Genomic DNA, 16,151 nt, shown 5'->3' with positions numbered 1-16,151 from the left:
CACTGAGTCAAGCCTGAAAGCGGACTCATCGGGTCTGATTTGTTTGTCTCCATGTTTTAGTTTGCTGAATTACTCTCTCACAATGGCGGAGAGGTCTCATGGAAACAGCAACTCCCAAGGAGGCCAAGAAAAGAGCAGGCGAGAGATCCTGAGGTCCACCAAGAGGGCCTGGGCTCCCCTAGATGAGCAGCTGCCTCCTGGTTCTGAAGAGGAAAGTCAGAATGTCACCATCCCCATGCTGGGTGAGAACAGGCCCTCGGGGCTATTTGAAAACATCCTGCTGTGGGTGGTGAGGTTCATGGGGGCTTGGCTGGGGGCAAATGATTCTGGAACAAACACTTGGTTTTGAAGATACCAGTGTTCCTGGCAAAATGCCAGAAACTTCTATGAAATGGGCACTTCTGACTTCCCCCCACAGACATTCGAAATACACACCTTCTTGATGGAAATAGACCAACTTCTCCCTTTCTACTCCAAGGTCTCCTCGTCCCAAGTCCCCCAGGACCCTGAAGTGACATGGAGTCCATGCCAGAGACACGAGGCTTCCTTCAGAACACCAAACATCCTATTGAAAGGCTCTTATTTACTGGGTCTTGCACGAAGCATCCGTAATAATTTGAATAGTTTAAAGAGTCATAAGGAGGAAAACACTTTTCCCTCCACTGTGATATAACTGATGGTTTTTCTTCTTTGCCCACCACCCAATTCATCCTACCTCTCTAGAGTCCCTAAGTTAAAAAACAAGCACCTTGCATGCCTACTTGACCTTTCTGGTTCACCAGACACCTTGTGAGGGGGTAAGTCAGGTACTTCCTTGTTTGGTGGGATAAAGTCAAAGAAAATCAGCCCAGAGTAGCCCGTAGCCAACCAGAAAGGAAAGAAGTATTTACCGGGAAATGCTGCTTTTCTATCCTCTCCTTTTTGCCTGTCAACTATTTGTTAAGCCAGTGACAAAGATCCACCTTAAAAGACGGGTGCCTTCTTAACACAGGGTGCCTTTGGCAATCCTGGGACTCTAGTGCAATTTGTCCCTGGAATGAATGCAAATTTGGTTTAGAACCTGGCAGAGAACTCCTTGCAAATAAACATCACTGGCTAGCTGCCTTAGGTAAATGTCGTGATTCAATAAGGAGAGGGTCCATGGTGATCTATACCCGACAAGAGAAAGACAAAAGTCTGGTATGCTTTTTCACTCTTCATGTCCACACCAGGTAATTTAAAATTTATTCTAACATCTCTTGTACTTCAGTGATTTATTTTTCTTCCTTTTCACATTTTCTTTTCTTTTTCTTTTTCTTTCTTTTTCTTTCTTTCTTCCTTCCTTCCTTCCTTACTTCCTTCCTTCCTTCCTTCCTTCCTTCCTTCCTTCCTTCTTTTCTTTCTTTCTTTCTCTCTTTCTTTCTCTCTCTCTCTCTCTCTTTCTTTCTTTCTGTTTTGGTGTCAATCATTTGGCAAGTTTATACTTCTTTCTCAGGGAAGAATGATTATGGAAAGCAGGACGTTTTGTCTTGGGAAAATAAATGAATATGCTTGTAGAAACATGTGACTTACTATGTAGGATATAGAGCTATGGGTGGGGCCTGGCTAATGGAGTAACATTATTTGAGCTGGTGTGCTTTGATTGACTGATCTGTTTCTTTCTCTTTTATGGAAGATTCGAAACAAGCAAGTATTCAGCAGTGGCTGGACTCTGGATTCTTGTAAGTGTTTCTTCGTGCCTTTACACAACTTTCTTGCAAAATTCCGTGAAAACAATGTCGGTAACTCTTCTGGGGCAAAGTGAGACATGTAGGGTTTTTCATTTTAACTGAGTGCATGAAGGAATGCTCTATTATTACAAAAGTTATTTATCAATTTTAAAGTACACAACAGAATACTGTTGATTGCTTTTAAAAAGTCCTCCCATAATAAAGCCTAGCTCTACATTTACTCTCATCTGTTTAATTAAAATGCAATTTAGTATAATTGAGTTGTACACATTGTTTGACTCGCAATATTTTTGTTTCTTTATAGGGTCTCTGTAGATGAAAACTTTCAGCAAGTCATCGACCACACTGGTAAGACAAGAGAACCAGAAGCATTTAGGCTTTGTGGACTTGATTTGTTAAATTTGTTAAATTTGTTAAAATGTCTATGTGAATAAATCTTAAAATGAGAATTATCAGAGCCTGCTAGAAATGGAACAGATCTCAAAAACTATCCAGCTCAATTGCTTTGTTTGATATATAAAAAGAGGCTCAGAAAGGATAGGGGGGTCATTCAGCAGCAGGTGGGGGCTGTAAACCAGGTCTCCTGCCACGTCATTAGCTCAGACTCAGAAAACTCACTGGGTTCTATGAAGACATTTTGCAAGGATGTAATTATGGAAATGCAATTGTTTAACTTTTCCTCACACTTAATGGTACTTTTATGTCTAAATCTAGTTTCTTCCTATTCTCCAGTCTCAAAATTATATCCTCCCTTTCTAATGGTGCATTTGATCTCAAAAAGAACAGATGACTGAATTCTATGGGAAACAGTGCAAGTATGTATTTCTGACGCAGAAAATGTATGACACTTGTTACACTGAGATTTGACAAGAATATTATAAAAAGAAAAAGAAATTAATTGCAGATCTCACAGTTCCCACCTTCTTTAAATGAAATACTGTACTTCATAGAAAAACAATTATAAAATGCACTCACAGGGCCCCCTACCCCCACCCTGGCTGGCTCAGTTGGTGGAGAATGTGACATTTGATCTCGGGGTTGTGAGTTTGAGCCCCACCTTGGGTGTAGAGATTACTTAAAAATGAAAGACAGAAAGAAAGAAAGAAAGAAAGAGAGGAAGGAAGGAAGGAAGGAAAGAAGGAAATGCGTTCACGTGTTAAGTACTACTCAGGAAAATAAAATAGCAAATGCTGGCAATTATAAATGAAAGGCAACACTGACTGCAAGACACTTCATGATTTCATAGATGTTAAAATGTGAAAAAATGTGTGCTTTAAAACTGATGAAATACCATAAATAATGTACGTAGAAATATGACATAAATTAGGAGTTTAATGATTAGAGGGGAAAACTATTAGTCTAATGGTTACTTACTCAGTTGATCTTAATTATCTCACTTCTTCCACTGACATCTTAAATTAAGATTGACCACTGGCTACAAACCAGTTTAAATTAGGGACTTTTTTACTAAAAACAAAAACAAAAAACTAGGTATATCATTGAAATTTCCTCCTCCAAGTTTATTTATTTTTTTAAATATAAAAGTTCCATGATCCCCAAATCTCTGAAGATGTTTGCCAATAAACTGAATGTAAGTATCTCTGTTTATAGTAGGGCAGAATCAAGAAAAGGCAAGAACTTGGGGTGCCTGGTTGGCTCAGTTGGTAGAGCATGTGATTCGATCTTGGGGTTGTGAGTTTTAGGCCCACATTGGGTGTAGAGATTACTTAAAAATAAAATCTTGACAAAGAAAGAAAGAAAAGAAGGAAGGAAGGAAGGAAGGAAGGAAGGAAGGAAGGAAGGAAGGAAAAAGAAAGGAAAGAAAAACAAGAAAAGGAAAGGAAAGGAAAGGAAAGAAAAGAAAAAAAGAAAAGAAAAGAAGAGGCAAGAACTTAAGAAATACAGCCGGCATGAGATGTCAGATCCCCCTGATGTTTCCTCTTGCCCAGGGCATGGTGGGAGGCCTGGCACTAACTCTGGTGTTGTCAGTAACTGTATTATTAAAAGCTTCACTTCCCAGAAATGAGACAACCATGACCCTTCCACCTCTGAATCAAGTAGGTGAAGCGTAAAGGCACAGACAGGAGGTGCAAAGCTGGAGCAAAGAAGGGCTAGCACATCAGAAATGCACAATTCCCATTTGCCAGGTCCTTTATCTTCAGCGAAGGTTTTAATAATAATGGAATAGCCTCTTAGAAGTTTAATTGAGCCTTCATTTTTACAAGGCTCTTTATGATCTATCATATTTTAAACTCAGTAACCTGTGTGGGAGCAAGGCTGGTGTTCATCTGAGCTTTGCAGGTGAAGAATCTGGGCCACAGAGTGATCAAGCACTGTGGTTTGGGGGCACAGCTGGTTAGAAGAGGTCAGAGGAATTTGAAGCCCAGCATCCTATCAGTCCTCTGCATACTGGTCATAGCCACGATGAGACCACTAAATGCAGAGTTCAGAGAAGCCAAGGGTCATACTGAAAAAATGTGGAAGCTAGAACAGGACCAGCAACTGGTAACCTGAAGGTCATGGTGAGGGTGGCAAGGAGAAGAACTGTGGCAAGATGAAAAGAAATGGAAGAGGAGAGAGAAGAATGTTCGCAACTGGAGGGAAAAATCCCAGAACAGCTCATGCAATCTTAGTATGATGCAGAGTGGTGCATTCGTTCCTAGGGCAGCAATACCAAATTACCACAAACTTGGTGGCTTCAAACAGAAATTTATTCTCTCATGGTTCTGGAGGCTGGAAATCTGAATTCAAGGTGTGTCGACAAGGTCATTCTCTCTCTGAAGGGTCTAGAGAAGAATCCTCCCTTGCCTCTTCCTAGCTGTAGATGGCTCCCAGAAATTCTCAACATTCCTTGGCTTGTGGTGACGGCCTTCCCTTCTCTGCTTCTGTCTCCACATGACCGCTTTTCCTTGTGGAGGGAAAGCTTTTCTCTTTCTGTAAGGACATAGGACCCACCCTAATCCAGTATGACCTCACCTTTACTAATTATATCTACAAAAACCCTATTTCTAAATAAAGGATGCATTCTAAAATGAGATTTCAGGAACGCCTGGGTGGCTCAGTCGGTTAAGCATCTGCCTTCAGCTCGGGTCATGATCTCGGGGTCCCAGGATCGAGTCCCACATCAGGCTCCCTGCTTGGAGGGGAGTCTGCTTCTCCCTCTGCCCCTCACCCCACTTGTGCTCGCTCTCTCTCTCTCTCAAATAAATAAATAAAACCTTTAAAAATCTTTAAAAAAATAAAATGAGATTTCAGATACAGAAATTAAATTCAACCCACTACAAGTAGAATTTATTCTAAGGCTAGATTCCCTCATTGGTCACTCCTGAGGTCTTCATACAATGAAGTAGCAACAAGATCCAAGTGCCTGCTCAGCTTACAGGTGACACAGTACCTCCCATAGAAAGCATTCCAGTGGGCCTCCAGGTCTTGGACTGAGTCCCAGATAAAATGGGGTGGGGGAGGTGGCATAAGGCTTCAGGGGTCCTATTGCTGAATTCCTTCTGAATTTAGAGATGGCCAAGATGGGGTGTTGGCCTTTTATGGTGACTCTTTGGCATTCATGCTGCTCTGTGGCTACCTAAAGTCTCATTTTTATTAAACTGGAATCTGGCTGGCCCATTTCCCATTGTGCTCAGTACCATCATGCGAGATAAAGCCCTTCACCCTTGGCATGTCAGCCTCTTCATCAGTAGAACTGGGAGGGGAGAAATGAATACACACAAAGGGCACACAGCCTAGGTACTTTACCTATGTTATCTCATTTACCCAAACCATCTCCCAAGGTAAATATTACTGTTACTAACTTTTGCAAGGAGGAAAATGAGACTCAGAAAGGTTAAGTAACTTGCCCAAAGTAGCCCATTTAGTAGGTAAGGGGGTCAAGATTTGAATTCAGATCTGTCTGACTCTGGAGCCACATTGCCACTCCAAAGGCCCAGGATCATACTCTATGTGTTATGCATGGGAGCCCCCAGGAGGAAAGCAAGCCCTGCACCAATCCCCCTGCGAGAAAAGTCAAAGTGTGAGCATCGTGGCTGAGTTCACTGGCGTTTGCTTCTCTCTCCAGGTCATCTGGTTCTGGTGCACCCGCCTTCAGAGCCAGGACACAGTCCTCCAGAATTGAAATTTTTTAGAGTAGAATTAATTTTTATGTCAATTGAGTAGTGTCTATGGAAATGTAAAATGACCATATCTGGATCTTAAAATAAAAAAAGATGCATCAAATAACTCCTCTGGAAAGCCACATGAAGGTCGGCTTTCAAAAAAGATGCCCTCTCACTGTCTGCCCTGCCTTCTGACAAATATTTGGCCATCTTAGCTGAGTGGTCTGGCAGTCATCCTAAATATCTCCAGAGCATTGTCTACTCAAGGCACATGCGTGACTTACAGGGAAGACCCTTATGGGCCTCCTTCAATTTCTTTAGCTTTTGCCTTTCTGAGAACCACCACCACTGGTGCAGATCCTCATAGTGGTCACCAACATCATAAGCAAACACAAGTTTGATTCTCGGTTTGTGCTCACTGAGGATCCGTGGACCTTCCATAACCACAAACACAATAGGACAGTCAGAACCTCTTTGGGCTCAGTTGGGGTGCTAAATGGTATGTGGTCATGGATGTGAAGGTCTGTCTTCTCAGGCTGCTGATTCTTCTTCATCTCAGATTCCATATTAAGAAAGCCTGGGGAGAGGAGCTGGTTCTTCTCAGGCTGCTGATTCTTCTTAATCCCAGATTCCATATAAGAAAGCCTGGGGAGAGGAGCTGGTTCTCGACAAGCCCATTCCCACCACTGAAGAACAAATTAGACTTTGCACCATTGCCCTGTGAGAGTGCATTGGAGTTACCCTGCTGGGACAGACACCTACATGAATGCATGTGTCACTGGAAAGCTTTATATAATGTGCCCTTGTTTATAACACAGCGAAGCATAACTGTGAGGGGAAAAAACCAGATCCAACGTCTACAGCAAAAAAAAAAGTTTTTGTCAAAGATCAGCTTGGAGCCATTGATTACTTGAGGGGTGGTTAATTCATTTGTCCTTTTAATATTTAGATATTTCTTCTCCAATCCCCAGAGAGGTCCTTGAAGGATAAAGTTACATCTTTCCAGAGGAATTTATTAAATAAGAACTTACAAGATCAAATTCTAAAATCTGTGGCCTATAAGATGAGGTCGATGTAAATCCAGTTAAACATAATAGATGCTCCCTTAATGCTTATCAAACAAAAGCATTCAGAGCAAAGAACCATGCTAATAGAGGGGCTCCTGGGTGGCTCAGTCGGTTGAGCATCCGACCTTGATTTCAGCCCAGGTCATGATCTCAGGGTCGTGAGATCGAGCCCCAAATTGGGCTCCCCACTGGGCGTGCAGCCTGCTTGGGATTATCTCTCCCTCTGCACTCTCTCTCTCTCTCTAAAAAAAAAAAGAAAAGAAAAGAAAAGAAAGCACTGTGCTAGTGGAGAATACAAAGACGTAGAGTGCATGGCTCCTGCTCTCACCTATGTCATTCTGACTTCCCAGGACCGTTGCAATCTGAATACAATCTGTGCCAATGTTTCACAAGACCCTCTTGTCTTATCCGCTTTCATTGCTATCCTGACGCTTCACCTTTCTTCATCTAATGTCTCCTGTCTTAAAGTCTTTCCTGTTCTGTTCTCCTCTTGCCTTCTTTTGAGCTGTGCCTTGGGTCTCATATTCTCTATAAGGCCCTTCCTGACACCTGCACTAAGAGCCTCAAGTTTTCTTCTGCACACCAGTTACATCCATGGTGGGTTCTACCCATATGGCACTTGGTCCATGCTGCCTCAAATTATTAGGGATATGAGCGGCCTCACTAACAAAATTGTAAATCCCACTGAGGTAGGAATGATCTCTAACACATATGATTTCCCCAAAGTTAGTCAACAAAAGATCTCAGTAAAACTGGTCCATAATGAAGCTGATGTAAGTCAGATTGGGAAATCTTCAAAGAAGAGCAACCTGAGCTAGTCAAAGAGCGATACGGGTTTGAAAAAAAACAAAGAGGCAAAGGAAGACAATGTCACTTGGTTCAAGGAGCTTGAACAAAGGCACAGAATGAAAAGAAAACCAAATGTGTGCAAGAAGGCATATAGAAGGCGGTCGGACTAGAGAAATGGTTTCAGGCTGGGGAACAAAGGTGGAAATTTTTCTCGTAAATAGGGTGTTGTCCGGTTATAAATGCCTTAAAATCCAGAAAGAGGGATTCGCACTTGATGTATGAAGATCATCTCAGGTTCCAGTCAAAGGAGAGGTAGTTGTAACTGGGGTTTGTGTTGAGGAGAATTGCGAGACCGTATCTTTGTTCACCTGAACAGAAGGTCATGAATAATTAGTGATAGCTGCCATCGGTGCATTGCTGGGGAATGGAACCAGGCGTGTTACACACTTGCCATCTCTATTAGAGTGAGTTATGAATGGTTTCTGAGAAGAGAGATGACAGATTCCAATGTTTCTCCTGGCGAGAGGAAGATGGTGCACACCTTGGGAAGATGCTGTTGTGAACTCAGGCTTGAGGTCACGAGGGCTTGGGCTCAGCACTGGAAGAGGGAGGAGGAGTCAGCTGCATCCGGAAAATAAGCAGATATGTGAGTGGAGAAGAGCAGAGCATTACAATTGGCTTTAAGATTCTGAGCATGAGTGTCGGGGAGAATGAAGAAATCTTTTATTTTGTAAGAATATAGATTGTTATCATGTGCAAACTGAGACAAATAAGCCCTGCCGACGGCTTCTACTCCGAGTCTTGGTCACGCAGGAGTTAAATATGCAGAAAGCTGCAGAATGCTATTATTTTAGAGCCCTGTGAAAATGTAATTTGATTAGTCTATTGGACGATATTCCAAAGAACCAAATGTCTTCCATGAATCAGTCAGAAATGCTTAGGAAAACCAAAATAAAAAATGCTTTCTAAGCCAATAAAGGTGCTAATTAGTGCCTTCTGCATATCTCACTACATCTTCTCCAGTAATACATTTTGCAGGGTTAAGTGCGGTGTGTGCTGCTTCAGATGGCAGAAGTCCACCTAACAGTAGGGAGGGCGGTTGGAGACTCAAGTATCTAAAAGGGAATCAGAACTGGCATTTTAACCCATGCAATGGGATGTAGTGAGTACAGCAGAGAACTTTTTTTCTTGCTTTAATTCTCTTCCAAATCACCCCTTATGAGCCTTAGGGATAGGAGGACCTTATTATTTTTTTTCCTTCCTCAATCCACCATTGCTTTTAAAGCGTAAAATCTGGTTTTAAAAGCCTAATAAGGGTATCTTAGAAGGAAAAAATAAATTGGGGAAAATAGCAAGACGAAGCCACTAGAGAAGCGAGAAGGACGTAAGGAGATCCTAGCAGGCAGGGCCTCATGGGATGGATACAGGAACATCCATAGATGGACCACCTTCTGCCTGGGGCAGCCTGGAGCATGATGCCTACAGAAGCTTGAGTAAATTCAGGGTAACAGGAGCAGTTTGTCTGTCCCATGGTGGCATTCCCTCGGTGTCAAATTCTTGTGGTCAGAGGTAGCAGACTCAAATGCTCCCGGGAGCCAGGCAGGTAACCGCTAATGAACCAAGCGAGTAGGATGGAGACTGCAGAGGTTTGCAGCACAAGTGGGCTCTGACACATTGCTCCCTGAAGAGATCTGGGCCAATGCTGCTGTCTCTTCTGAATTTTAAGGAAATTCTAGGAACCCCAGGGCTGGCGAGAACTGGGCCACCAGCTGGTGCCTCTGGGTTCAGGTTCATTACCGAAAACGGGCAAAGGGAAAAAGGACCTAACCCTGACAAGCCCAGGAAGTTTATCTTACAAATTAGCAAAGTGGAAAAAAACAACAACAACTGAACTAAACTAAAACCCAACAAACCCTCCAACAGGCAAGGAATAATAATTTCATACTGTCCTGTGAGACTCTAAATGGCTTGGTCCCAGTGCTGGAAAAGCACATCATGGATTTATATTTTTCACTCCCTATGACTCTTGTGTGACAGAGTTCCATTTGTTTTTGTAGGGCAGATATTTATCGCAACCACGCTCTTGCTACCTTTTAAAATTGTAGTTGTGTATTCTGGGCTTAGTTAAGAACTCACCGTCTGCTCACACCTCAGTGATAGGCTTCGAGGCTTCATCTTTCTAGACCAGTGTTCCTGCCCCATTCAGCAGGGTCACTGAGACTTTGAAAAAACCGCTGGTGGGGTGCCTGGGTGGCTCAGATGGTTGAGCCTCTGCCTTCGGCTCAGGTCATGATTCCAGGGTCCTGGGATCGAGCCCCGCATTGGGCTCCTTGCTTGGCAGGGAACCTGCTTCTCCCTCTCCCTCTGCTGTTCCCCCTGCTTGTGCTCTCTCACTCTCTCTGTCAAATAAATAAATAAAATCTTCAAAAAGAAAAGAAAGAAAAAACAGCTGGAAACTACACGTATTCTAATCTCCACCCCAAAATTTGGCACTCGGAGGCAAGTTCACAGATACCTAGAGATCTATTCGTAGTCTCCTACCCAGACAAGAACTCTGGCTCCAGGCTGAAGAGCCCTTTATTATTTTCAACCCTTTTTTTTTTAAATATGTTTCAATCATTTAGGTTTGTTTTTCCAAAATTTCTCCCCACCTGCATATATTTCTTGTGATGAGAAACTTGACTTTCTCACGGAAGTGCGGGTGGTGAGTCTTCCAGTTTTATACAAGTCACACATTCGCCCCCAGGAAAGCCACCGTGAGAGGAAATGAGAAGGCTGGTGAACTTCCGGAGGAACTGGCCCCTGTTCTGAACGTTTCCCGCTGCAGACGCCTGCCGCAGCGTTACATCATGACACACAGATCCTTCAGGTGGCCACGGCTCGTTCAGGAGCCTCCCAACATTTAGCTCTTCTCATCTGTCCTCAGCACCACTAACCAGGCAAATGGACCTTCAGCATCATCTCTCTCACATTTATTTGTTTGCTCAAAATCCATGGCCCGACACATACATATAAACTCCTCTTTCTGGTTTTCAAATAAGCTACAGGACATTGTGTTGGCAGTGTGGTGTTTTGAAAAGAAACAACAGCAACAAATAAAAATAAGCTGTGGCCTCCTGCTGGTCTCAGTTTGCCTCTCTGTTAAGGGGGATTCGTAATACCTATTCCATAGATTTGTTGTACGAATTAAAAGGGGTGGTGCATGCAACGTGCTTAGCACATTGCCTCCTATAAACTTAATGCTAAGTAAATAGTAACTGTAATTGCTATAATCAATCATCGAGGTAATGATACATTCCTAGATCTGCTATTTTTGACTGTGTGATCACGGGCTCATTACTCAACTCCTGTGAGTCTGTTTCCTCATCTGAAAAATCAGGATAGGTCCTAGATTTAAGACTGTCATAAGGATTAGCAGATACAAATGCATGGCAGACGGTCCACAAATGCGGGGTCCTTCGTGTATTCTTTTGCCTGTCCCCACCCTTGCTCCTCCCCCTTGTGGACCACGAGTGAGTATTCCAAAATGCCCTATGATCTCATCAGACTTGCTACAGACACTCTTCGCGCTTGGCCACACCTCTTTTCCATCCATCGAATTCTGCCCGTTCTTAAAAATCCAAGACAAGGACCGGTTTCTCCGTGAAACCTTTGCTGACTACATCCTTTGCCACCGACTTCCCTCTTGACTGAACAAGTACATTTCTTCAAGTGGTTGTCACACAATTTAGCCATTAATTACATTCTGTCTTGTTCGCTACAGAGATGCCTTGTACCTCACGTCGATACCATCTCAGATATGAAAATCGATCCCCTCTTCATTCATTTGAGGACCAGAAAATCTTCTATGTGCTTAAAGGAAATTAAGCTCATCTCCTCTTTTCTTTGTTGCAGTTTCTTTGCATGAACAAGGAATGGTGCACATGACAGTGAAGGACTACATGAGGTAGGTGGCAGGACCCACATGGCTCCACTCCAGTATTTTACAACCACATCTTTCATAAATGAAATGGAAGTGAGGAGACTCCTTAATACTGCCAGGGAGCTTGGGATCTTGTCACTGGTTTAGCCACAGCACCTAGAATGCTTTCACGAGCCTTGAGAGAAATAGAGGTTCTTTCAACGTCATAAAGGAGTGAACAGATTCAATCAACAAATGCTGGTGTGGGGTGTGGGCAAAGAATTTAATTAAAACATATGCATAAAAGGCATTTTACTATAACACAACGGTTCAGAAGGACCGGTTCATAAAATAGTTGCGTTCGTATTCTCACCTTGTCAATATTATTCATCGCCATGCTGTTCGCTGGGCAATAATACAGTTGACCTTTAAACAACATGGCTTTGAACGTGTGGGTCCACCTATATGCAGACATTTTTAAAATTCAAGTGTAATTACCATACAGGGCTGGTTTCAGGTGTACAATGTAACAATTTAACTGTTCTATATATTTCTCAGTGCTCATCAAGATAAGTGTACTCTTAATTCTATTTCACCCATCCCAGCACCCACCTCCCCTCTGGCAACCACCAGTTTGTTCTCTGTATTTAAGAGTCTGGGGCTTTATGTTTATCTCTTTTTTCTTTGTTTGTTTATTTGTTTTGTGTCTTCAATCCACATCTGAGTGAAATCACATGGTATTTGTCCTTCTCCAACTGACTTATTTCACTAGGCAGATTTTTTATAAGTACAATACAGTACTATAAATGTGTTTTCCTTTTGATTTTCTTAATATCATTTTCTTCTCTCTAGCTTACTTTACTGTATAACACAATATACTATATATGACATACAAAATATGTGCTAATTGACTCTTATGGTAAGGTTTTCAGTCAACAGTAGGTTATTAGTAGTTAAGTATTAGGGGAGTCCAAAGTTATATGTAGATTTTTGACTGTGTCGGGGGTCAGTGCCCCTAGCCCCCATGTTGTTCAAGGGTCAACTATGCATAAGATTTCCAATGTTACAGGTAGAAAGCAGCGAGAGTCTCTAATACGAGGATAGACTAGGTCTCAAGGTAGTGCCCAGCAGTGGCAATAGCATCACCTCAGAACTTAATAGCATTGCCAATTTTTGAGGCCCATCCCAGACATTTGGAGTCAGGAAATCTGGAGGTAGGGTTCAGAAATCTGTGTTTTTACAAGCCCCTCAGATGATTCTGAGAAACACTCTGGTTTAAGAACCACTGGCATAGACTGTGAGCTTTTTGAGGTTGGGAACTCTGCTCCCATACCTCAGCCACCCGTGCATTTTCAAGATAATCTCAACTCGTTGAAAACCAAGTATTCAATACTGTCTCCCTCTGACTCCCACCAAGTCACAAGTAAAACGCTACTTTGTCATAGTTTTCCCCTCTTAGCAGATTAGCTATTTTTGCTGCTCATGGAATCAGAGAGCTCTAAAGGACCCCAGAAATGTCTTAGGCAACTTTCTTATTTTGTTGAAGAGGAAAATGAAAGCCAAGGTCAGTGACTCACTCCTGCTCTCATGGCTTGGTTAGAACCATGACTATACATACAGGGATTCTCCTGGATCCAAGGCCAGGGCAGTTTCTGGGTGGCTCTGCCAAACATTACAAAGTAAGGTGTGATCCTCAAACCCAGAATGAAACAGAAATATGGCAGGCTTAAAACAAACTGAGGGGAGGCAATAAATAAAAGGATATCTTCTGCGTCTCTCTGGGGCTCCCAGCAAACTCAACCATCTGTTAAAACCAGAGTCTTTATTATTCAGAAACATACACTTTCTTCACCTTAACGCAGAGAAGCAATTGAACAAAGAGGCAAGGACCAGCTATTCTGACTAAATGTGGGACAAGGACTAAGGTAAATTCAAGATAACTTGGTCTCCTAGGGAAACTTGATATCTACATGGTGTTCTTTGATTAATTCCAATCTTGGGCCAACTGGTTGTTCTGACTGGTGAGGCTAGATGTACTGATGCTATAACCAAGCTCTATAAAGCTGAACTATATTACAACAGGATTTCATTCTGTTTGGAAGTGCTTTCAAATGACTTGCAATGTAGGCCTATTTGGATAGAGTGACACTCTTTTTTGTGGTAGTAGAGGAGTCGGTTACTCCTTGTTGCACATGGATGGCCACAGGAGCCCCGGAGACAGCATTTGGAGATTGTTAACCCTGCGATATGGAATCCTTCACCATTATGGGAATTAATACAGAGTCACTTCAGTGACTGCTCACCGTACCTCTTTCATCACACAATTTTAACTTCTTTGGAAAGTTGGTGCTTAACAGAGCTGTGTTCCTGAAAGGTTCCCCAATGATTTGCCATCTGTCAAAAGTGAGACATTCTGTCACCTTTATAATGAGCACTGGCGGGCACCTAACACTTAAATTCTCACACCTTCTGTAACACAACGCTCTTGAAAAGAGGAGCAGCTTCTCCACTGCATGCTCTCTCTTTTTCAAAGGTGTGGCCATTATGGGATTATTAGAAATGAGGAGGAAATGGAAATGTTTGTTCTGGAAGGGAAAGATTCACAATGATCTTCCAGGGGACTATCTAAATCAACACAACTCATCGTTGGTATTTTCCCCCAACTGTAGATCTCTGCATCTGTTTTCAGAAACTCCTACCCTTTCCAGAGGGACCAGTTTCAACTCTTGCCATTCTGCTGCAAGTATACCACAAAGGTATGTGATTTCCAGGCACTTGTCATCCAGAGAAATCATTCGGTGTGACAATGGATTTCATGAAATTATAAATAGGCACTTGAGAAATAACTTGTTGAATGAACGGATGAGAGAATAAATAAAGGATTTTCAAGTCTCCAACTTGCAAGAACAATGTAAAAGAGTCAGTGAAATCAAACTAAATATCTGTTGAACTAAATTTGGAGATGGCCAAACAAACTACTGGCCAACACATTTTATGGAATTCTACACAGTGATAAAAGGAATAGGCAGAGAGAACTATATACACGAACTTAGAATGATCTTCGAGTCATATTTTTCAAGGGAAAAAAGCAAGATGCAGAAAGATACATAGAGTATGCTACTATTTATAGAGCGAACCAGTTACAACTAGAAAGCATATATGTAACAGAAAAATATCTAGAAGGATACATATAAATTTAGTAGGAAGGGAGTCAGGATTGGTGGGGGTAATGGCTAAGAGGAAAGAGAGCTTTATGTATAATATAATAATTTTTTAACAAGGTGAATATATTTTAGGTATTTCTTGCATAATTAAATATAAATAAGAGTTAATGGTATTAAAAATATGTTTAGTGACAAATCAATCAATAAATACATTCTTGGACATGAGGTTCTGAACCTCTGGAAGGCAGAACTATGTCCTTGGTCCTTTTTGTGCCATGGGTGCCTAGCAGAGAGCCTGGAACGTGACAGATGTTCCATAAATATTTGTATAAATGGGCAGGATAAAAATTTGTACAGTGAGGTCAATACGACCACAGATTAAATCTTTCATGTGCAATTTAGATTTCTCGCAAGAATTTTTTTCTCCCTTGAAATTTTTTTATTTAAAGGCATCAAGTGATTGGTACCCCTGGTCTCCAGTTGTTTCCAATGATTAGGATATCCAAGCTGAGCCATTTAAGCCCTGCAGTAAGAGTTTTTGGCTTATCTTTTCTTCCTTGATCGAATCAGGAGGCAAAGCACCAGATCTCTATGTCACATAAGAAAGTGTGAACGCGATGTTGGGTAATGTGTGGTAAGTGGGCCAGCCCAAGGAGACTACAGGTGGCTGTTGTTAAATGTGTGAATGGCTAAATAAATGAATTGTAATTAATCCAATTTAAATGATGAAGTCATGAAAATAAATCATCCAAACTATCTCAAATAAGCTCCTTAGTGTTGCATGGAAAGTAGAGGCAAACGGGAACTTGCAACAAAAGAGCCTAGCAAACCTAGGAAAACCTTATCAAAAGTTCTGCTTCCCACACTGTCCATGAGTTTTAAAAGGTCAATAGCACCAGTCACCAAGGAGAAGGGCAGTAATTGGGAAGTAGCTGGTATACATAAATATAATTTCCAGATAACCAAAGTTTATTATTTTAAGTACCAAAACTGAGTCAAACAGTTTAAAGAAACCACTTATTTCTCACCCACGTCCAAAAAAAAAAAAAAAAAAAAAAAAAAAAAAAAATACAGAACATACTTTAATCCTACTTAGGGACTGAAAATCATTACTTGTAAGTATCAGTCCTTGGAGTCTGCCTTTAGTGATTTCATCAACAGATCTGTGTAGCTGACAATGCTCCCAGACTGATTCTTTTTAAAAACATTCTTTTTTGAGTTCCACTGTTTACAGGGTTTTGCTTTTTTTCTTCTGTTTCACATTGCCATGAACTACCATTTCTTTGTGGTTATCAGTGTATTACTTCTGGCTTCTGACCCACAATCTCTCTGCCCTATCTAACTTAACATTTGCCTATTATGAAATGGAAAGTCAGATAAATAAACTCACTGGTCTTGCACAGAAAGTACAGACA

At 41.7% G+C, this 16,151-nt stretch overlaps 1 protein-coding gene across 2 annotated transcripts in view; it reads left to right on the top strand.

The window, feature by feature from the left end:
• Positions 1–16,151, top strand: part of ITPRID1 (ITPR interacting domain containing 1) — an 88,198-nt gene that overhangs the window by 11,764 nt on the left and 60,283 nt on the right. The window contains exons 2-6 of one of the 2 annotated variants that reach the window (XM_032401824.1): positions 61–242; positions 1,655–1,700; positions 2,014–2,057; positions 11,566–11,617; positions 14,242–14,328. In XM_032401824.1, the coding sequence (XP_032257715.1) occupies positions 83–242; positions 1,655–1,700; positions 2,014–2,057; positions 11,566–11,617; positions 14,242–14,328 (389 nt within the window). In that variant the 5' untranslated portion in view covers positions 61–82. Of the gene's footprint in view, positions 1–60; positions 243–943; positions 1,212–1,654; positions 1,701–2,013; positions 2,058–11,565; positions 11,618–14,241; positions 14,329–16,151 lie in introns of those variants that run through there. The other variant, XM_032401825.1, reaches the window with a different exon arrangement.

Source organism: Phoca vitulina, unplaced genomic scaffold (genome assembly GCF_004348235.1).
Source record: "Phoca vitulina isolate PV1807 unplaced genomic scaffold, GSC_HSeal_1.0 scaffold4, whole genome shotgun sequence".
In the NCBI taxonomy this organism is placed as follows: Eukaryota; Metazoa; Chordata; class Mammalia; order Carnivora; family Phocidae; genus Phoca; species Phoca vitulina.
The sequence above is the reverse complement of the archived record's forward strand: the minus strand, read 5'-3'. Positions and strand labels throughout refer to the sequence as shown.